Here is a 23,700-nt window from a genome sequence, read left to right as displayed (position 1 = left end):
AGTAGAGGAATATGGGCACAATGTTAACTCAGGGCCAGGCTTCCTCAGCAAAAAAGAGGAGGACTGGCAGTAGTTAGCTCAGGGCTAATCTTCCTCAAAAAAATAAATAAATAAAAAATTTAAAAAATGGAATGTAGACGGGCTGGCCCAGTGGTACAGCGGTTAAGTACGCACGTTCCACTTCTCAGCCCGGAGTTTGCCGGTTTGGATCCCGGGTGTGGACCTGGTACTGCTTGGCACGCCATACTGTGGTAGGCGTCCCACATATAAAGTAGAGGAAGATGGGCATGGATGTTAGCTCAGGGCCAGTCTTCCTCAGCAAAAAGAGGAGGATTGGCAGCAGATGTTAGCTCAGGGCTAATCTTCCTCAAAAAAAAAAAAAGAATGTAGAAAATGATTAATGATTTTGAGTCACTTTCTTATTTATTCATTCAATAAATATTTTGTCAAGTACCTCTGTGCACTAGCCACTGTTTTGGACATGGTGGATTTGATGGTGAGGCCAAACAGACATGGTCTTGCCCTCATGGAGCTTGTAATTTAGTAATGGAGTCAAACATTCAAATATATGCTGTGTGTGTGCTTTGAATATGTATATTTGTGTATCATACATATGTATTTATATAATCTATGCACACATATATGCTTTAAACTGCTAAGAATCTGGAAGATACACAGTGCTATTTATGAGAATATTTACCAGAGAGACTCAACTTAGTTTAAGTCTTCTCTGAGAAGTTGATGAATGAGTGGAGATCTTGAGCAGCTTGGTTGACAACATTCCAGGCAGAGAGAATAATAAATGCAAAAGGTGTGTGGTTGGAGGGAGCGTGGTATATCCAAGGAGCTAAAAGAAGGCCACTGTGGCTAGAGCTCAACAGTAGAAAGTCAGAGTGATAAGATGAGGCTGGAGAAGTAGGTGCCAGGGCCAGGTGTGGCCAGGTCATGTCAGCCAGGTGCAGGGCAACTAGAAGTGTGAGGAACTTACCTAACAACTTGTTATGGAACGAGATAGATTTCAAGCACAGCGCTTGTTGATGAAGGAAGCATAAAAATGTAAATTACTGTTTTAATGTTGCTTAACTCTCTAACAAATGGATCAGACAGCGAAGAATTGTAAAAATTAAAGGGGAAGAAATCCCTGTGTGCTGGTAGTTGAGGAAGGATTTCCTAGAAGAGGTAAACTTGACCTGCATCCCAAAGGATGAAGGAAATGTGTTCCTGGTACATTAAGCTAAATAATCTTCTCAAGGGGAAAATCCTATAGTAGTTGTGATCCCAAAACAGTATGATTTTTGCTGATTCTTCTTACAACCAACAGAGTGAATTGCCTACGTTTTTAAATTGTGGCTAGTAGGACATCTGTATACCACAATGCTTTTGTGGAACAGTTTGATTTTACAAATGGAACTGTTACTGCTTTGAAATCTTGGCCATAGGAAGCATCTACTTTATTGGCCATCATTCTCTAATTTCCACCTCTGTAGACATTGAAGCAGTAATTCTCAACTTTGACTACAATGAGAATCACCTAGAAGGTAATTATGTGAGATGCTGGATGTGTTAATTAACTTTATCATGGTAATTATTTTGCAATATATACATATATCAACTCATCATGTTGTATACCTTAAACTTAGGCAATCTTACATGTCAGTTGTATCTTGATAAAGCTGGAAAAAAAATTTTTATTAAAAAAAATCACCTGGGGATCTTGGACAATTACATCAGAACCACAGGGAAGTGGGACCTGGGCATCAGTGTTTTTTAAAGCTCCTTAGGTGATTGCAATATACAGCCAAAGTTGACAATCATTGTTTTAAAATAATTTTTTAAAAAAGAGATCATTACAACTTTGCTCTTTATTCAACTATATGTAGAAATTGGTGTTCCTTTTAAATTATTTGTTTGAATATTGATTTGAGAACTGGAAAACAATAGGTCATGGGAAGAGAGGTGAGATTGCCGTGTCTCCCTTTTTAGAATTGTCCGCTATAGCAAAGTTGATGGAAAAACTTGGCTGAAATGATTGTCTTGGTGTTGTGGTGCTTTTCATTAGTTTAGATTGACTTTTTGGCTTTACATGCCTCAGTTTTTTAGGCTGCACTAAAGGGTGCAAGAAATAGAGACAGTGTGACTTTCCAGTATTCTTTATAAGGCATTATGTGGTACTCTGAGTGGGTGGTTATAAAGAACAAACAGTCTGTGTATTACACTTTGATATGGATAACTTATTTTGATCTCTTGACTCTGTGAAGGAAGTATTCTTGTCCTCAGCGAGAGGGAATGGCTTTCTCTCTTTCTTTCTTTCTTTCTTCTTCTTCTTTTTTTTTTTTGGTGAGGAAGATTGGCCTCGAGCTAACATCTATGCCAATCTTCCTCTATTTTGTATGGGGGATGCTGCCACAGCATGGCTTGATGAGCGATGTGTAGATCTGCGCCTGGGATCCAAACTCATGAACCCTGGGCTGCTGAAGCCGAGCACATGAGCTTAACCACTACATCATGGGGCTGGCCCCAAGGGAGTGCCTTTCTTAAGGGTCACATTGATATTGGAGCCTGCCCTTGGGTCCTCAGACTATTTGATTCCAAAGCATGTGTCCTTTCCACCACATCTCATTGCCTCTGAGTGTCTTAGTTGTTTGTTTTCCTCTCAGTTTATAGTCCCAACACAGAGGGTTTTCATACCATAGCATTTCCAACTTTGTCGTTGCTTCTTCCCCACCCAATTTGCTCTTCTGTCACCATCAGTTTCCTGAACCTTCCACTTCTCCACAACTAGGATTCTTAGGTTTCTTGGCCACCTCATTCCCAGATTCTGGGGTTTTCTGCCAAGCTGTGGTTCCCAGTTCCTGAGAATGACTGGAAATGTGCTAAACCCAATATTACTTCTCAGTCTTGATCTAAAGTGGCATTCGACACAGCTGATCTTATCCTCCTTGAAATACTTTTTTTTGCTTAGCTCCTAGGATATCACACTTCTCTGGCTTTTTTCCTACTTTTCTGACTACTCAGTCTCAATTTCCTTTATTGGTTCTCCCTCCTCTCTCAGACCGCTAAATATTGGAGTGGTGCATGCCTCAGTCTTTAAACCTATGTGCTGATGACTCCTAACTTTCTGTCTCCAGCCTAAACTCCTCCCTTGAACTAAGACTCCTATATTGAACTGCAGTACTCAACATCCAGTGAAGGTACATAGAAGTTTTTTTAAACAGAGGAATTGATCCATTTCAGAAAACGTTTACAGGGGCCAGCCCGGTGGTGTAATGGTTAAGTGTGCACGTTCCGCTTCAGCAGCCCGGGGTTTGCTAGTTCAGATCCCGGGCATGGACCTACACACTGCTCATCAAGCCATGCTGTGGCAGCGTCCCCCATAGAAAAAATAAAGGATTGGCACAGATGTTAACTCGGCAACAATCTTCCTCAAGGAAAAAGAAGAAGATTGGGAACAGATTTTAGCTCAGGGCCAATCTACCTCACCAAAAAAACAGACAAAACATTTACTAAGTACTTTTTAAAGATGCCTGAGTTAGTGCCCCTGCTCTTGAGAAATTCTAGTCTGGTGGAGAGGAGACACAAATTTAAAAATAGCTTTAATCCAGTGTGAGAGATGCTATAGTAGAGTTATGTACAAAGTGCTATGAGAAAATTTTTCCTTAAAATGTAAGTTTTAATGCATATATTAAATATTAATAAGGCTTATTTTAGTGATTAAGGACATTTTCTCTGTTTTAAATTGTTTGCAGAACTGATGTATACAGACACTTGTTTCTTTTTATCAAGCATATGAAAATGATTGAATTGAAGATGCTTATAGTTTGAGGAGCTGGATTGCTTGATTTGAGGGGTTATTACTGGCTAAAGAAGTGTTGATCACTGAATAAAACATACAGGCAATGAAATTTTTTAGAGTATTTAACATTCCAGTTACAAAAGTTTTATATTTATATGCAAAGGTAACTTGAGGCTGTATTTTATGTAAGATATTATAAAGCTGTTGGAATCAACCCAAATGTGGGTAAAAGACATCTGACTGAACTCATTGTCATACATTTTCCCTCTTACAATCTTTTTTAAATTTTTAAATTTTTTTTGTTTTACTAAGGTCATAATAGTTTATAACATTGTGAAATTTCAGTTGAACATTATTATTTGTTAGTCACCATACACGTGCCCCTTTACTGCTTATGCCCACCCCCCAGCCCCTTCCCCTCTGGTAACCACTAATCTGTTCTCTTTGTCCATGTGTTTGTTTATCTTCCACATATGAGTGAAATCATGGTGTTTATCTTTCTCTGTCTGGCTTATGTCGCTTAACATAATACCCTCAAGGTCCATCCACGTTGTTGCAAATGGGATGATTTTGTCCTCTTTTATGGCTGAGTAGTATTCCATTGTATATGTGTACCATGTCTTCTTTATCTGTTAATCAATTGATGGGTACTTGACTTGCTTCCACATCCTGGCTATTGTGAATAATGCTGCAATGAACATAGGGGTGCATAAGTCTTTAAATTGTTGATTTCAGCTTCTTTGGATAAATACCCAGTAGTGGGATAGCTGTATTATATGGTATTTCTGTTTTTAATTTTTTGGGAAATCTCCATACTGTTTTCCACAGTGGCCGCACCAGTTTGCATTCCCACCAGTAGTGTATGAGGGTTCCCTTTTCTCCACATCCTCTCCAACATTTGTTATTTTTTGTCTTGGCAATTATAGCCATTCTAACAGGTGTGAGGTGATATCTCACTGTAGTTTTGATTTGCATTTCCCTGATAATTAGTGATGTTGAACATCTTTTCTTGTGTCTGTTGGCCATCTATATATCTTCTTTGGAAAAATGCTCATGTCCTCTGCCCATTTTTTGATTGGGTTGTTTGTTTTTGTTGTTGTTGAGTTGTATGTGTTCTTTATATATTTTGGAGATTAACCTCTTGTTAGATACATGATTTGCAAATATTTTCTCCCAGTTACTGAGTTGTCTTTTCATTTTGTTCATGGTTTCCTTTGCCTTGCAGAAGCTCTTCAGTCTGATGAAGTCCTATTTGTTTATTTTTTTGTTTGTTTCCCTTCTTGAGTAGACATGGTATTCGAAAAGATCCTTCTAAGACCAATGTCGAAGAGTGTACTGCCTATATTTTGTTCTAGGAGTTTTATGGTTTCACATCTTGCCTTCAAGTCTTTCATCCGTTTACATCCATCTACTTTCATTCCTTTGCATCTAGCTGTCCAGTTTTCCCAGCACCATTTATTGAAGAGACTTTCCTTTCTCCACCTGTGTTCTTATCTCCTTTGTCGAGGATTAGCTGTCCGAAGATGTGTGGATTTATTTCTGGGCTTTCAATTCTGTTCCATTCATCTGTGTGTCTCTTTTTGTGCCAGTACTTTGCTGTTTTGGTTACTATAGCTTTGTAGTAGATTTTGAAGTCAGGGATTATGATGCCTTCAGCTTTGTTCTTTTTTCTCAGTATTGCTTTAGCTATTCAGGATCTTTTATTGCCCCATATGAATTTTAGGATTCTTTATTCTATTTTAGTGAAGAATGTCATTGGGATTCTGATTCAGATTGCATTGACTATGTAGATTGCTTCAGGTAGTATGGATATTTTAACCATGTTTATTCTTCCAATCCATGTGCATGGAATATCTTTCCATTTTTTTGTGTCATCATCGATTGCTTTCAGTAATGTGTTATAGTTTTTATTGTATAGGTCTTTCACCTCCTTAGTTAAGTTTATTCCTAGATATTTTATTCTTTTTGTTGCAATTGTAAATGGGATTGTATTCTTGAGTTCTCTTTCTGTTAGTTCATTATTAGAGTATAGAAATGCAACTTTTTTTGTAAGTTGATTTTGTATCCTGCAACTTTGCTGTAGTTGTTGATTATTTCTAATAGTTTTCTTTTTTTTTTTTTAAAGATTTTATTTTTCTCCCCAAAGCCCCCCGGTACATAGTTGTATATTCTTTGTTGTGGGTCCTTCTAGTTGTGGCATATGGGATGCTGCCTCAGCGTGGTTTGATGAGCAGTGCCATGTCCGCGCCCAGGATTCAAACCAACGAAACACTGGGCCGCCTGCAGTGGAGTGCGTGAACTTAACCACTCGGCCACGGGGCCAGCCCCATTATTTCTAATAGTTTTCTGATGGATTCTTTAGGGTTTTCTATATATAAAATCATGTTGTCTGAAACAGCAAGAGTTTCACTTCTTCCTTGCCAATTTGGATACCTTTTATTTATTTTTCTTGCCTAATTACTCTGGCCAAAACCTCCAATACTATGTTGAATAAGAGTGGTGAGAGTGAGCACCTTTGTCTTGTTCCTGTTCTCAGAGGGGTGGCTTTCAGTTTTTCCCCATTGAGTATGATGTTGGCTGTGGGTTTGTCATATATGGTCTTTATTAGGTTAAGGTACTTTCCTTTTATACCCATTTTATTGAGAGTTTTTATTGTAAATGGAAGTTGGATCTTGTCAATGCTTTCTTTGCATCTATTGAGATGATCATGTGTTTTTTATTCTTCATTTTGTTAATGTGGTGCATCACATTGATTGATTTGCAGGTGTTGAACCATCCATGTGTCCCTAGTATAAATCCCACTTGATCATGGTGTATTATCCTTTTAATGTATTGCTGTATTTGGTTTACCAATATTTTGTTGAGGATTTTTGCATCTGTGTTCATCAGCAATATTGGCCTCTAATTTTCCTTCTTTGTGTTGTACTTGTCTGGCTTTGGGATCAGGGTGATGTTGGCCTCGTAAAATGTGTTAGGAATTGTTCCATCTTCTTCAATTTTTTGGAATAGTTTGAGAAGGATTGGTGTTAAATCTTCTTTGAATGTTTGGTAGAATTCTCTAGAGAAGCGATCTGGTCCTGGACTTTTATCTTTGGGGAATTTTTTGATTACTGTTTCAATCTCTTGTGATTGGTCTGTTCAGATTCTCTGTTTCTTCTTGATTGAGTTTTGGGAGGTTGTATGAGTCTAAGAATTTATCCATTTCTTCTAGATTGTCCAATTTGTTGGCATATTTTTTTATAGTATTCTTGTATAATCCTTTGTATTTTTGTGTTATCTGTTGTAATTTTTCCTCTTTCATTTCTAATTTTATTTAATTAAGGCTTCTCTCTTTTTTTCTTAGTGAGTCTGGCTAAGGGCTTGTCAATTTTGTTCATCTTCTCAAAGAACCAGCTCTTAGTTTCATTGATCCTTTCTACTGTATTTTTGGTTTCAATTTCATTCATTTCTGCTCTAATTTTTATTATTCTCCGCCTACTGCTGACTTTGACTTTGTTTATTCTTCTTTTTCTAATTCTGTTAGGTGTAGTTTAAGATGCTTATTTGAGATTTTTCCATTTTGCTAAGGTAGGCCTATATTGCTGTGAATTTCCCTCTTTGGACTGCTTTTGCTGAATCTCATATGATTAGTATGGTGTATTTTCATTTTCATTTGTCTCCAGATATTTTTTGATTTCTCCTTTCATTTCTTCAATGATCCATTTATTGTTCAGTAGCATGTCATTTAGTCTCCACAACTTTGTCCCTTTCCCAGCTTTTTTCTTGTAGTTGATTTCTAGTTTCATAGCATTATAGTTGGAAAAGATGCTTGATATGATTTCAATCTTCTTAAATTTATTGAGGCTTGCCTTGTTTCCCAACACATGGTCTCTCTTTGAGAACGTTCCATGTGCACTTGGGAAGAATGTGTATTCTGCTGTTTTTGGATAGAGTGTTCTATATATATTAAGTCCATCTGGTCTAGTTTTTCTTTTAGTTCCAGTATTTCTTCATTGGCTTTGTCTGGATGATCCATCCATTGATATAAGTGGGGTGTTAAGATCCCCTACTAGTATTCTGTTGCTGTTAATATCTCCTTTTAGGTCAGTTAATAGTTGCTTTATGTACTTTGGTGCTCCTGTGTTAGGTGCAAATATATTTATAAGTGTTATGTCCTCTTGGTGGGGTGTCCCTTTTATCATTATATACTGTCCCTCTTTGTCTCTCATTGCTTTTTCTATTTTGAATTCTAGTTTTTCTGATATAAGTATGGCAATACCTGCTTTCTTTTGTTTGCTCTTAGCTTGGAGTATCATCTTTCATCCCTTCACTCTAAATCTGTGTTTGTTTTTAGAGCTGAGATGTGTTCCTGGAAGCAGCATATTATTGGGTCTTTTTTTTTTCAATCAATCCAGCCATTCTGTGTATTTGATTGGAGAATTCAACCCGTTTACATTTAGAGTGATTGGATGGATAAATGAAGGTGTAATGCTGCCGTTTTATTACTTCTTTTCCAGTTGTTCTATATTTCCCTTGTTTCTTGTCCTGTGTATTTCAGACTGCCAGTTCAGTTTGGTGTGTCTCTATGATGGTTTTCTCAGTTTTCTCTTTATTTATCGTTTGTGTCACTGTTCTGATTTTTCATTTAGTGGTTACTGTGAGGTCTGTTTAAAAGATCTCATAGATGAGATAGTTCATTTTCTTTTCTTTTTTTTTTTTTTAAATTTAATTTTTCCTTTTTCTCCCAAAGTCCCCCAGTACATAGTTGTGTATTTTCAGTTGTGGGTCCTTCTAGTTGTGGCATGTGGGTTGCTGCTGCCTCAGCATGGCCTGACGAGCAGTGCCACGTCCACACCAAGGATTCGAACCGGTGAAACCCTGGGCCACCAAAACGGAGCATGGAAACCCAGCCACTTGACCAAAGGGTCGGCCCTGAGATAGCTCATTTTCTAACAGCCTCTTATTTCCTTATTCTAAGCAGGTTCTATCCCTTTACTCTTCCCCATCTAAGTTATTGTTGTCACAACTTATTCTGTTTTGTGTTGTGAGTTTGTGGTTAAAATGAAGTGATTACATTTATTCTTGATGTTTTCCTTCCCTTTATCTTGAATGTTAAGATTGTTTGCTAACCTGTTCTGATAGAGAGTTGCACTTTTCTGATTTTGTCTGCCTATTCATCTTCTTGCTCAAGGCTTTGTAAACCTTTTCTTTTTTTTCAGGTATGAAGGCCTTCTTGAGCACTTCTTGTAGGAGAGGTCTTGTGGTGATAAACTCCCTTAGCTTTTTTTTATCTGAGAAAGTTTTTATTTGCCCATCATATCTGAAAGATATTTTTGTTGGATAGAGTATTCTTGGCTGAAGGTTTTTTTCTTTCAGAATTTTGAATATATCATACCACTCTCTCCTAGCCTGTAAGGTTTCTGCTGAGAGATCTGCTGAAAGCGTGATAGGAGTTCCTTTGTAGTTTATTTTCTTCTGCCCTGCTACTCTTAATATTTTTTCTTTGTCATTGACTTTTGCCAGTTTAGTCTTATTTCACTCTCCTCCACCAGCTGAAGGATTTCTGTATTTCTGTCCTCTAAATTGCTAATTCTGTCCTCCATAAATCAGCTCTGTTATTTAAGGACTCCAGATTTTTCTTTGTCTTGTTATTGTCTTTTTCATCTCCAACATTTCTGATTGCTTTTTCTTTATATTTTCAATCTCTTTTGTGAAGAATTCCCTCTGTTCATTAATATTTTTTTTTTTAGGAAGATTAGCTCTGAGCTAACTACTGCCAATCCTCTTCTTTTTGCTGAAGAAGACTAGCCCTGAGCTAATATCCATGTCTATCTTCCTCTGCTTTATATGTGGGACGCCCACCACAGCATGGCTTGCCAAGCAGTTCCATGTCTGCACCCGGGATCCGAACCGGCGAACCCCAGGCCACCAAGAAGAGGAACGTGCACACTTAACCGCTGCGCCACTGGGCCAGCCCCCCGTTCATTAATTTTATTACTGATTCCATTGAACTGTCTTTCTGAGTTCCCTTGTAACTTGTTGAGTTTTTTTACAATAGCTATTTTGAATTCTTTTTCATTTAGATTGTAAATTTCTGTGCCTTCAGCATTGATTTCTGGGTGTTTGTCTTTTTCTTTCTGGTCTGGAGTATTAATATATCTCTTCATAGTATTTGATGGGATGGATTTGCGCCTTTGCATGGTGATAATATCTGATCACAGATTCCACCTGCCACCACTTGCGGGAGGCAGAAGCTGTGTATTCTGAGCCCGCCGCAGTCCCTGTCAGCTGTGTCTGTCTGAGCCTGGGCCACTCCTTGGGACCATAGCAGCCCTTTGGACTCTCCCACCAAATGGGAAAGCAATCACACGGGGCTCAGAGCTGCCACCACTTGCTCCAACAGTCCTGCCAAGATGCTTTCTTCCCTTTGGGGCTGCGGTCTAATGTACTATGGGCATTTGCAGCAGCTGGGAACTCATTCACCTGGGCATGCAGATTCACCACCGTCTCCTCCTCGGTCACACCAGCTGTTGTGCTTGGTGGGCAGGACCTCCTCACTGGATCTGAGCTTGGGCCACTCCCTGGAGGCTGCAGCAGCACTGTGGCTCTCCCACAAGACAGGAAAGCGATCATGCAGGGGCTCAGAGCTGCTGCTGCCTGTTCTCACAGTCCTGCCGAGACCCACTCCCCTCTTTGGGGCTGTAGCAGTACTCTGGGTGTTCGTGGCAGCCAGGGACTTATTTGCCCCAGCACACAGATCTGCTGCCATCTCCTCCTAAGTCTCAGTAACTGTTGTGCTTGCTGGGCAGGGCCTCCACACTGGGTCTGAGCCTGGGCCACTCCCTGGGGCCATGGGTGGCAGCTGCACTGTGGGCTCTTCCACTGGACAGGAAAGCAATCATGCAGGGGTTCAGGGCTGCTGTCACCTGTTCCTGAAGTTGCACCAAGGTGCACTCCCACCCTTGTGGCCACAGTGTTGCTATGGGCCCTCCAGCCAGGAGAGCAGTCACTTGTGTGCACAGGGCTGCTGGGGGTGCTGGAGAGTGCCCACCTATCTCCACCACCTCCTGGGGGTAGTCTGTCCACCTTCAGATGTATAGCTGTGTGGGTCTCTCAGGCATCCACTTGTACTGTTTTGGTATCCTCCATTGATCAATGAATATCCATTTAGTTGTAGTTCAAAGAGGGAGAGATAAAGGGAACAGCTCACTCTGCCATGTTGCTGACGTCACTCCTAAAATCTCTTTTATCTCATATAGCATTTCATTGTCTCTCCAAATCTAACATAATCTAGGAAAATGTTCAGAGTGATTTAAAAAGAACTGAACACTTTGCAAAATTTTTATTATACAATAACTGCTTATATATGTGAATACATAGTTAAGACCAATGTGTATATATGTGTACTATACATACATAGTTTAAAAAGCATTTTGTAAAGAAATTTCCATTGTTATTTCCACAGTCTTACAAATACTCAGCATGTGCCTTGTGTCACTTGGCACATGTCTGTACTGTAGTATAATTCATATTAGACCTTTGTAGCGTATCATATCAGTGTTTGAAATGTCAGCCATGATGCAGCCCTTTGTTTCCTCAAAGTTGCACATTCCCACTTGAATACTATACGTTCACATAAAACCTAGTTACTGAGTAATATATTTTTAAAGTATTTATTTTTGTGTCACCTTGTATAATGCTACTGCCAAAAAAGACTCAGTCTTCCAACTTAATGAGAAGATTATATGTCTCTGAATGACAGGGTTTTTTTCATGTTGTTTTTTTTTTTTTACCTGATTGTAAAATAAGACAGATACAAAGAGTGTAAATAACAAATGTATAGCTTAATGAGTGAAAATAAGGTGAACACATTTGAGACCATCTCTCAGGTTAATACAGTAAATAGGACTTTGTCAGCTACCCTGAAGCTCTTCCGTGTGCCCCATCCTGATCACAACGCCTTCCTTCTCTACAAACGCATCCTCTAGCCTGCTTTTTATAATAATCATGTCCTTGCTTTTCTTTGTAGTTTTATGACCCAACTCTTGACCTCTAGGCACTTGATCTTGCTCATTTTTCAAAATTATATGTCTTTTGAGTATCTTTTAGCTTACAGGTTCTGTCTCCACCCTTTTCTTTTCCTTAGAATTTGTCTATTAAAGAATCTAGCTCTTGACTTGTGAAGTTTCCCTCGATCTGAACTTTCTGGATTGTATACTCATGGTACATATTTCTCTCTCTTTGTCTTATGTGGAAATCAGTAACTGGATTTGGAGGCTTAATCGGACTCATGTTTGATCCCTTCAGTAGGACCCTTAGGTGTTGTGCTCTTTCATTAGGGAAGTCAATAATGTCTGGTTGTTTTTCTTTCTGTGATGTTTGCAGTTGTTGACACTTAATACCTCATTCTGTTAATTCATTGGGGATCATGGTGATAATAATTTCTTCTTCACTTATTAGTTGGATTACTTTTATTAAGACCCACTTCCCATTATATACATTTGGTTACACAATGGTACGTGAACCATAGTTTAAGATAAGTATATTAACCTGTGTAAATGGGAGATTCTGAGATAGACTTAATTTTGAACAGAACCTCTTGATGCTGAATGGGAGCTTGATAAATCTGGAGAAGTTAATTAATACATTTATTTGATGAATACTTATTGAGTGCTTATTCTGAGTCACACATAATGCTAGCTGTTGGGGTACAGTGGTGAGTGGGTCCGTCTAGTGGGGGATTATGATAATAGCTATGAAGGAGATGTTTCAGGGGGACCTGACTGAAATTGGTGGGTCAGGGAAGGCCTCTCTCAAGAAGTATAATTTAACTTGAATCGGGAAGGATGAGTTGAAATTACTCAGGCAAAGAAAGAAAGGAAGGTTTCAGTCAGAGAGGATATTATATATAATGGCCTTTTGCTGGGAAAGAGCTTGGCCTATTGAAAGATCAGAAAAAAAGGCCGATGTAGCTATAGTATTGTGAGTTAGGGGAGAGGGTTACCTTAACAGGCAAATAGGAACCTAATCACATAGTAAGACCTTCTAAATAGTGTTTGATATCTTGAGATTTATTTTAGGTGGAGTATAGAAAATTTTACCCACAGAATTATAGTAGGGTCTGAGCCTATCTAAAATACATCTCTTTAGCATCTGTGCCCCTCCACAGGATGCCTGTTCTGGATGGGTTGGAAAGTAATCATTTCCATTTGTTTCAAGCCTTACATAGCTATCCTGGATGCCATCTATACAACTGATGTTTGGGTAAAGAAAGTTAGAAAGTTGAAAGGAATCCTAAAAGCTAACCTCTGGCTATGTTCAAAGGTGTCTGGAGAAGCCAATGAAACTCAGATTGCAGAAGCATTGAAGCGGTACAGTGAACGAGCATTCTTTGTCCGGGAAGCTCTGTTTCACCTGTTTAGCCTGACTCATGTGATGGAAAAAACAAAGCCAGAAATTTTAAAGGTAAGAGTAAGAAACTGGATACAGAAATTTTTAAATTCTCTCCCTGGATAGATGATAGTTTTGTGAAGAACATTGGTGAAAATTTGCTTTTAGTCTTTGATTTTTCTTTGTAATGGGATTGATGATGTGTGGTTTTAGTTATCAGCTATAAAGGAGAAAGAACGTAGTTACATAGTGTTATTGAAGTTTTATAGTAGTCTCATTAAACAATGTAAATGCCTTCCTGTTCATATTAACTGCCTAAAACCTATAACCAGTGTGATCTTTTTTCACCAGCTAGTAGAAAATAGAAGTATATTACTGGAATCAGGACACTGCATTGTATATTCACCTTGTATTGCTTCCGTATAGGGTCTTTTTAGAAATACAGTATTGGGGCTGGCCCCGTGGCCGAGTGGTTAAGTTCGCGCGCTCCGCTGCAGGCGGCCCAGTGTTTCATTGGTTCAAATCCTGGGCGCGGACATGGCACTGCTCATCAAACCACGCTGAGGCAGCGTCCCACATGCCACAACTAGAAGGACCCACGACGAAGAATATACAACTATGTACCGGGGGGCTTTGGGGAGAAAAAGGAAAAAAATTTAAAAAAAATAAAATCTTAAAAAAAAATGAAATATAGTATTGGATTTCCAGAAGGCACTTTTCCATATCATTGATGAACTTCCTATGCTTTCATAACTAATCTGTATTATTCCTCAATTAAAGTATTTTAACCAAGACAGCTTTTGAAGGCTAAGAAAGGAAGATTCTTAATTTTGTTGATGGCTTAGAGCAGTTATTTGTCAGAATGTGGTCCTTTGTCCACCAGAAGTCTGGAATATTGTTTATTTTAAAAAGTGTAATTGTGAACCCCACCCAAGAAATTTAGATTCTATAGGGCTGGATGAGGTACAGGAATCTGCATTTTAATAACCCCCCAAGATAATCTTTATGCCCGTGCAATTTTGAGACCAGTGAGTGTAGGACTTTGTTATGTTTGGTACCTGACTGAGTGGGCACAACAGTCCCAAGAGATAAGTTTTATCTTCTGTTTTACAGATTTTGTGACTGAGGGTCTGTGAGGTTAAGTATCAATGAATGGCAGAACCAGAAATGACTTAACCTCCCAGGTATCTTAAATTTTGAGAACGGGGTGCTTGCATAGGAGCCAGTAACGTTTCAGTCCCTAGGATGTTATCCCCAACACCTGTTACCCTTTCCATACGTACCAGAAGATATTGGCACTTGCTTTCTGCATTATGTTTTTTAGTTTGGGTTACTGTGAACCTGAGCAACAAAAGACTAGACCTCTAGTCCTGATCTGAAATATTTACTCATTCATTCATTCAGAGAATGATGCAGAGAGAAATGAAAAGAATATAAGCAATTCTCTTAAGGAGTTTTGCTGCAAAGTGGAACAAAGCAAAAAGGTGATACTTGGCTGAGGAAGTAGATTTTTTGTTTGTTTGTTTGTTTTTAAAGTATGCTTTTTTGGTGAGGAAAATTGGCCCTGAGCTAACATCTGTTGCCAATCTTCCTCTTTTTTCTCCCCAAAGCCCCACTACATAGTTGTATATTATCCTAGTTGTAGGTCATTCTAGTTCTTCTATGTGGGATGCCACAACAGCGTGGCTTGATGAGCAGTGTGTAGGTCTGCACCCAGGATCTGAACCAGAAAACCCCAGACCACCAAAGTGGAGTACACGAACCTAACCACTTGGCTGCAAGGCCAGCCCAGGTTTTTGGGTGGTTTTGTTTTGTTTTAAGATGGGAGAAAACTTAGCTTGTTTGTATGCTGATAAGAATGGTCCAGTACAGAATAAAAAATTGATGTAGGAGTGAGAAGGGAGAACAGATGAAGCAACGTCCTTGCGTAGATAAGAGGGGAAGGATCTAGCATATAAGTAGAAGGGTTACCTTTAGAGAGGAGCCCAAAAAGATCATTTATGGTAACAGACAGGAAGGCAGCAGATACATGTGTGTGTGCTGGTAAGGGGGGTGCATGTGGTAGTGGGAATCTGAAGTTCTTTTGTGATTGGCTTCAGTTTTCTCGGTATAGTTGGAGCAAGGTCTTCAGCTGATAGTGAGGAATGGGGAGGATTTGTTGGGATTTCGAGGAGAGAAGAAAAAAGTGAGAAATAGTTATCTAGGCCAGAGGGAAGTGAATGGATTTTATTGTACTCTAACTGTAGTGCTGTTCTCAAAGAAGTGAATGTTGGAATTTCAAAGTGAAGTGTGCCACTAGTTTACTCTAGTCAAGTCAGTAAGAATTTATTTAGTGCTTAGCATGTAACAGGCACTGTACTAGATCTTGGAAATACAAAGATGAGGTTACCTGAATAGAAAAGATTCATTAGCCTGACAGAAAACTCTCTGGACATGAACAGCTTGATACCTACCTTGACCAGGTGGGCAGGAACTAAATATTGGTGAGTAACTGCTTTGTCCTAGGCTCTTTGCACATGAGGATAAAAAAGATATACTTGGAGCTGGCCCGGTGGCGCAGTGGTTAAGTTCGCACATTCTGCTTCTCAGCAGCCCAGGGTTCGCTGGTTCGAATCCCGGGTGCGGACATGGCACAGCTTGGCATGCCATGCTGTGGTAGGCGTCCCACATATAAAGTAGAGGAAGATGGGCACGGATGTTAGCTCAGGGCCAGGCTTCCTCAACAAAATAGAGGAGGACTGGCAGTAGTTAGCTCAGGGCTAATCTTCCTCAAAAAAAAAAAAAAAAAAAAAGATGTACTTAAGACATCTTAAAACCTATTATAGATCAACAAAGGTAATGTTGCTATGTGAATAGGGCTTGTATTTATAAGGTGGATTAAGAGAACTAATTCTTTTTCCAGCTTGTGGTTACTGGGATGAGAAACCACCCTATGAATTTGCCAGTGCAACTTGCTGCGAGCGCCTGTGTGTTTAACTTAACCAAGCAGGATCTCGCCGCAGGAATGCCTGTTCGACTCCTGGCTGACGTGACCCATCTGCTGCTCAAAGCCATGGAACATTTCCCCAATCACCAGCAGGTAGACGTGTGGGAATTCTCATTCAGATAGTCCTTCTACAGTTCAGTTTAGCAGACCAAGGCTGGCAATTTAAATGCCTTCGGCGTCTGTAAAGTAATAAACTTGTGGTATGACTGAGTATAGGACAACAGAGAAGTAGAAAACTAAAGAGTGCATTCCCTGCTTAAAAGTATTTAAATCCAAATGTTGAAGGAAATAGTGCAAGCCATATAAACTCATCTTCCACCCAGATCTTGAGTTTGTGATGATTTCAGCAAACAGGCATAGAGCGTCTGTTCTCGGCTAGGCACTCTCAAGTCCTGGGATACAGAAATGAGTAAGACGTGGATTTTCTATTTCTAGCAGTGTGGTGGACTACATAATCTGTCCTGTCCTCAGGATGAAAACTAAAAATGCTGCTTGAATTATATTTTTAACTCTTAAAATTTAGCAGTGAGTTGGCAAGTTAGTAAAAAATACTCAGAGGCCGAAAACCAAGTAAAATTGGCAACTCAGATTGGTGAGTGGATCATTAAACCCAGCTTCGCTCATTGAGGTCAGTTGATGAACTAGATGAACTTTAGGCTTTGATTTTCGCGGCCTCTGGATGCCAGATAGACAGAAGACAAGGCAGGATCCACCCAAAGGTCACCAGAAGGGAGGGAGATTAGCTGGAATTATCCTATTTCTCATCTAATGGAAAAGACAAAAAAAAAAATATGCAAGTAAACTTATATGTGTCTAGTAGAAATCAGTCTTTCAACAGTAGGTGGGCAGAATAAATAAGAAATAAGTGGTGTTTCATCAGTGGCTTCTTCCTTTTTTTATAGAGGCTACCCCAGGTTAGAAAATAACAAACCAATATTTTATTCATGATTTTTCTTTTCTCTCTTTGGTTCTTTAGTTACAGAAGAATTGCCTCCTTTCACTTTGCAGTGACCGGATCCTTCAAGATGTTCCATTTAACAGGCAAGTGATAACCCTAGAATTTAAAATGGGGTAAAATCTGTCTTGGCTCATTTCTTCCCAGTTAAATATCCCTGGTGTACAATTAATCAAGTGGATGGTATTGGCATTGCCTTATAGGATGCTAAATCTTCTTCTCTAATTTAGTGCTTTGACATTCATGATACGGATTGGCCCCTGTTTTCATAGCCCTATGCTTGATAATTTATATTGCTTATAGTTTTTAGAATATTGTGGGCCAAAGAAACTGAGGCATACAGAGATTCAGTGTCTTGCCCATAGTTTTTGACCCGTAACTGCAAGGCTAGAAAGACACATCTCTCGTTCTAGGTCCAGTGTACTTTCCTCTGTGTCATACCTTATTCTTATTGTTTATTTGATATTGAATTATAGAAGAAACTTTTTAAGCAGAGGTTAAAGGAGGCCATATAGTTGGATTCCAGTAAGTATAAAGGATTCCCTTGTTTTCTGAGATGTTATGGTTTGGGAGCTGAAAAGGTGATTTTTTTCATTTTACTATTTTAAAATAGTTTTTTAATAATGGTATTTTCAAAAATAAATTTATATTTTATGTTGTAATGAAAAGTATATTTCTCAAGCAGAAATTTTACTGTGATTTGCTTTTATTTGGCTAACAGTACACTGTTATCTGGCCTGGTTGAGGAATGAGGTGTTTCATCTACTTTTTGAAATAAATAGTTTGGATAAAAATACAACTACGTATATCTCATGTAGATTACTAATTTTATTTTATGAATATTGAGCATCTGTACTGATCACATGAAGTCATAGGTAGGAAAGATATAGTCACTCCCCTTAAGAAAATTGTAAACTAGCCCAGGGGTTAGCAAACTTTTCCTTAAAGCACAAGATAATAAGTATTTTAGGCTTATGAGTCATAGAGTCTCTGTTGCAACTACTTAACTCTGTCGTTGTACCTCTGAAGCACCCATAGACAATATATGAACAAATGGGGTAAGTATGTTCCAATAAAGCTTTAGAAAACAGACAGCTGGGCCCACAGCTATAACGTCACTGTGAGTGGGCTGTGGTTTGCCAATGCACCGTGCAGAATTGAGCTTCTCTGTGGTCAGAGACTGTGATTGGTTAATCTCTTTATCTCTAGTGCTTAAATGGATGTTGGATGGATGGATGCATGAATGAATGAATGAGTAAATAGAAGACAGAATTTCTGATAATAGAGGATGGCAGAATGCATTGGGCCCCCAGGTGAGGAGGGAAAGATTCCATCTGATTGGTGATCATTAAAGATTTCATGTTAGTGATGGCATTTGAGATAATAAAGGTAACAACTAACGTGTGTGAACCACTTGCTATTGCCAGGCACTGTGCTAAGTGCTTTACATATGCTAATTCCATTCTTACAACTGTCCTTTGAAATTGTTGCTCTTGTAATCTTCATTTTACAGATGAGGAAACAGAGGCACAGATTTAGTAACTTGCTCAAGGTGAGAAGATAGTAAGTAGTAGAATTTAGATTTAAATCCAGAGTGGCTCCAGAGCCTCTACTTTTTACGTCCATGCTGTATTCCTTCAAAGATGAGAACTGGTTGAGCTGATTGTTTTACGTTGTGGGAAATGCATGAATGAGGCATAGAGGAAGTCAAGAAGTCAATAATAATACTAGTAAAACTTAACCTGTGTCAAAGGCTTGGTATGTGCCAAGTTCTATACTAAGTCTAAGCTTTGTATGTGATATCATTTAATCCTCACAACAGTCCTATGGAATAGATCTTGTTATTTTACAGATGAGAAAACTGAAATTTGGAGAGATTAGGGAACTTGCCCAGGGTCCCAAAGTTAGTAAGTGATAGAGGTGATGTTTGAATCCAGGCTGACTCCAAAGTGTATGATGTTCTTAACGACTTCACTGCATTGCCTCACGTGATAAAATAATTTATTTTATTATTACCATTAGCATTAGGTAGAACTAGAATTCAAACCCCAAATTCAAACAACTTCAGAATCTGTGCCCTTAACTGCCAGGCTATATTACCTCATGATTGTGGGCATGTTTCGGGACTAATGAGCAGTCCACTTTGCAGTAATCATAGAGTAGGCAGGAAAAAAGATTTGAGTGTATGGGTCCATTGCTAGAGTCTTAAAATGCTGTGAGTAGAGGAGTGACATCATACCTGAGTCCTCTGACAGATTTATTTATTACCAATGTGTTGGCACAAATGAAGGGAAACAATAGAGGCAGAGAAGCCCGTTAGGAATCTACTGTGGCATGCCAGTAATGGGCTTGCTCAGAGATGGCTTTGGGAAGAGAAAGGAAGTAACAGTACATCTGAGGGAAGTTGCAGAGGAATAATTTACATCAATATAATCATTCAGCCAACATGTATTAAACACTATTTGTGGAGCCGGCCTGGTGGCACAGTGGTTAAGTGCACACGCTCTGCTTCAGCAACCCGGGGTTCGCTGATTCGGATCCCGGGTGCGGACATGGCACTGCTTGGCAAGCTATGCTGTGGCAGGCGTCCCACATATAAAGTAGAGGAAGATGGGCATGGATATTAGCTCAGGGCCAGTCTTGCTCAGCAGAAAGAGGAGAATTGGCAGCAGATGTTAGCTCAGGGCTAATCTTCCTTAAAGAAACAAAACAGACAAACAAAAAACACTATTTGTGTGTAAAGCTCTATATTGGGTTCTTGGTGTAAAGGGCTAAACAAGATATGATCCCTTCCCTCACTGGCCAATAGGGGATTCAGGTGAGTCTTAGCTAATCGCAGCTCTCTGAGTTGCAAACACACGCTAAAGAGCAGTGAGAAGGCAATGATAAACTTGTCAAGGAAAGCTTCTCAAAGGAAGTGTTATTTGAGCCAAGTCTTGAAAGATGAAATTATGGGTAAGATAATCAGATATATTCCTTGGTGTTGTCCTTAATTTCTCTCCTTATCTCACACCCCACATTCAGTCTTTTGGCAAATCCAGCTCTATCTTCAAATATATCCAGAATTCGACAGTTTCTCTTCACTTCCACTTCTACCACTTGGGCTAGACTAAAAGTGATTTCCCTGCTGAATTATTGTGGTAGCCTCTGAACTGCTCTCCTTGCTTCTGTCTTTGCCCTCCTGAAGTTTATTCTAAACACAGCTGGTAGAATAATCCTATTAAAAACATGTCAGTTCTTGTCATATCTGTGCTCAAAATCCTTCCATGGCTTTCTGTCTCATTCAGGGTAAAAGCTAATTCTTTACTAAGACTCTGTGATCTGGATCCCCTGTTACCTCTGACCTCATCTCTTAGTGCTGCTCCTTCCCTTGTTCTCTCTGCTCTGGCTGCACTGGCCTCCATGCTTGTCTCAAAACCTCCAGGCACACTCCCACTTAGAGGTTGTTATGTTTCCCATTCCCTCTGCCTAGAATGCTTTTCCCCTAAGATATCCACATGGCTGGCTTCTTTCTTCCTCAAAAGTTTCAGTGAGGCCTTCCCTAGTTACCTTACATAAAATTTCACCATTTCATATCCTCTCTTTTCCTGCTTTATTTTTTTCTCTCTAGCACACGTCAGTACCTAATCATATCATACATTTTACTTATTTATACAATTTATTATCTGTCTTCCCCACTAGAGAATACACTGTATGAGAGCAGAAATATTTTTCTGTCTTGTTTGCTACTCTGTCTCCAGCACCAAGAACAGTATCTGGCACAAAGCATGGGCTCAGTAAATGTTTGTGAGTGATGAATCTTCCCATTGTGCCAGGTACTGTGAGGAGCCCAGAAAATAATCAATTATTACTATAGTATAAAAATCGCTATAGTGGGGCCGGCCCTGTGGCCGAGTGGTTAAGTTCGCATGCTCTACTTCGGCGGCCCAGGGTTTCTCTTGTTTGAATCCTGGGCGCGGACGTGGCACCGCTCATCAGGCCACGCTGAGGCAGCATCCCACATGCTACAACTAGAAGGACCCACAACTGAAAATACACAACTATATACCTGGGGGCTTTGGGGAGCAAAAGAAAAAATATAATCTTTAAAAATCACTATAGAATAGAAATATAGACTAAAAATGTTATAATTCTAGAAGATGAATGCCAGATAGTTTTGACCATGGTTTCCAAACTCTTGTTTCTTTACAAAGTGTTGTCAGAATTAATAATGAGGTACCATCTCCGAAACACTAAGTGTCATTTTTATTTTCTATCAGTTAAGAGGAATTTTCCTTTTCCTTCTCACTCACCTAAATTGTAGCATCAATTGCCAGCTGGAGTTCTGAAACTGTACCTGGGCCTCCAGGATTAATTTATGAAACCCTTTGTGTGTTTTCAGATTTGAGGCAGCCAAGCTTGTCATGCAGTGGCTCTGCAACCATGAGGATCAAAACATGCAGAGGATGGCAGTTGCTATCATTTCCATCCTGGCTGCCAAGGTACCTGAACTTTCGTTGAATAATTTTCAGTAGGCAGCTGTTTCTCATTCTAGTTACTGTTTTTCCCAAAATCTGTTTGCCAGAAATGTCTGTAAGCCTCTCTGCCAGGCTGCTTATTCAAGCTGCATTCACTATTGCAGAATTCCAAGTCGATCAGAGATCGTAGTCTTTGTGACTGTAAGTGGTGTTAGCTCACACTAGTGAGTCTTTGGGCATTTACTTTGTCTTCTGCTCACTTGCAGCTTTCTACAGAACAAACTGCACAGCTTGGTGCTGAGCTCTTCATTGTCAGAGTAAGTCTGTTGTCTCCTCCATGCAGACCACTAGACAGTTTTCATTTTATTGTTTTCAGGCAGCGTTGTGTATCTTCTGACATTTTATATTAAAAAAAATTATTTTTGTTACTTCTAAATGAGTGTATTCATTTCTTTTCATAGAGACAGCTTTACTCCTTATTGGAAATGGAAAGATCCCTGAATTAGGAGTCAGATGACCTAGGATCTAGCTTGTAAACTCAATTTGTGAATTTAGACAAATTGCCTGAACCATTGGGGCCTAAATGAGCCTTAAGATCCTATCTAGTTCTAAAATTCTGTGATTTTGTTATTTATAAAGAAAATGTAGAGACACTGTTATAGGCATAAGATTGTACTAGATGCTTTTGGGAAGAAGAAGATTTAGCTGATATATGATTTTGCTTGCTTACACTTAGTTGTGGAAATAATATAATGAACAGTGAAAAGTTAAGATGCTTTAAAGAGAATAAGTATTAACAGTGTCTTGGAGAGGACTGGAGGCAAAAAGTCCACTTAGGAGTGAGCTTGCTGTTACAATCCTGGCATGGCATGTTTTAACAATAATATAGTAGATGGAAAAGTCAAAGGAGAGACTCCCTTTTTCTATGACTTACAAATCATGTATGTAATGAGAGAGTAAGTCATTCATTTGATAAATATGTATGGAGTATCAACAGGTACCTACCACCTTACTGGTGGTTAGGGATTCACTGAATTGTATCTATAATTCCTGTCCATAAGAAATTCACAGTATGGTAGAGAAAATAGCTGTGTAGACAATTTAATACAATCTAATAAGTATAATAATATAGATATGAATAAAAAAAGTAATGTAAAGAGAGATGGCTCTGGTGGTGTAATGAAAAGAGTAGTAATTCTGGAGTCGACATATCTGGGTTTATTCCGAATTCTGTCACTTACTAGCTGTGTAATTTGAGGCAAGTCAATAAATTTTCTTAGGGGTGATAAAAAATACTTCATACAGGGGCCTGCCTGGTGGCGTAGCAGTTAGGTTTGCACACTCTGCTTCGGTGGCCTGGGGTTCACAGGTTCAGGTCCTGAGTGCAGACCTGTACACCACTCATCAGGCCATGCTGTGGCAGCATCCCACATACAAAAAATAGAGGAAGATTGGCAACAGATGTTAGCTCAGGGCCAATCTTCCTCACCGAAAAAAAAAAAAAAGGAAAGAAAGAAAGAAAAGAATAGAAAAAATACTTTATGCAGTTATTGTGAAGACTAAATGAAAAGGAAAACAAGATTAATTAAAGGAATATATACTAAGTGCCTAACACAAAATACAATATATGTTAGATTAGTAGAGAAGGATGCTGATTTTTACTATTTTCAGGAATGACATTTTAATTTTAAATATGACTTTTTATTGCTATACATGTGTTTCAGTAATTTGGGCTGGAGATATATTCAAAGATTTTAAGAAAGTAGTCCACTCATGCTTTGGGGGAAAATTAAGCTTGGTTTAAGCAGGAATTAGTAGTAGTAATAATGATGTTGATAGCTACCTTTTTTTTTCTGTTTTTAGTTCGTAATTATCACCTGCAATTTACAGATGAGCAAACAAGAATTCAATTGGCAAACAAGGTTGTGAAGTTAGTCAGATGTAGAGTTTCCATTTAAACTTGAGTACCTTGATTCTAGCGCTGCACAATCTTAGCCACTATACTGTTAAGTTACATAATTGCACCTAGATGTTTGTGTTCCCTAAAAATGTTTTCCTGAATTCTATATATCTTTAAGTAATAGTGTTTATTAATGTTTGCTTCTATATGTTTTAGTAGAGATCCCTTTTACCCCCAGAA

At 38.9% G+C, this 23,700-nt stretch overlaps 1 protein-coding gene across 5 annotated transcripts in view; it reads left to right on the top strand.

Moving 5' to 3' along the window:
- ZYG11B (zyg-11 family member B, cell cycle regulator) overlaps window positions 1-23,700 on the top strand; it is a 90,211-nt gene that overhangs the window by 34,860 nt on the left and 31,651 nt on the right. For all 5 annotated transcript variants that reach the window (XM_070609604.1, XM_070609607.1, XM_070609608.1 and 2 more), the window contains 5 exons: window positions 13,097-13,237; window positions 16,065-16,241; window positions 17,125-17,189; window positions 21,485-21,584; window positions 21,827-21,877. In XM_070609604.1, the coding sequence (XP_070465705.1) occupies window positions 13,097-13,237; window positions 16,065-16,241; window positions 17,125-17,189; window positions 21,485-21,584; window positions 21,827-21,877 (534 nt within the window). The remainder of the gene's footprint in view (window positions 1-13,096; window positions 13,238-16,064; window positions 16,242-17,124; window positions 17,190-21,484; window positions 21,585-21,826; window positions 21,878-23,700) is intronic.

This window comes from Equus przewalskii, chromosome 2 (assembly GCF_037783145.1).
Source record: "Equus przewalskii isolate Varuska chromosome 2, EquPr2, whole genome shotgun sequence".
Taxonomy (NCBI): Eukaryota; Metazoa; Chordata; class Mammalia; order Perissodactyla; family Equidae; genus Equus; species Equus przewalskii.
The sequence above is the reverse complement of the archived record's forward strand: the minus strand, read 5'-3'. Positions and strand labels throughout refer to the sequence as shown.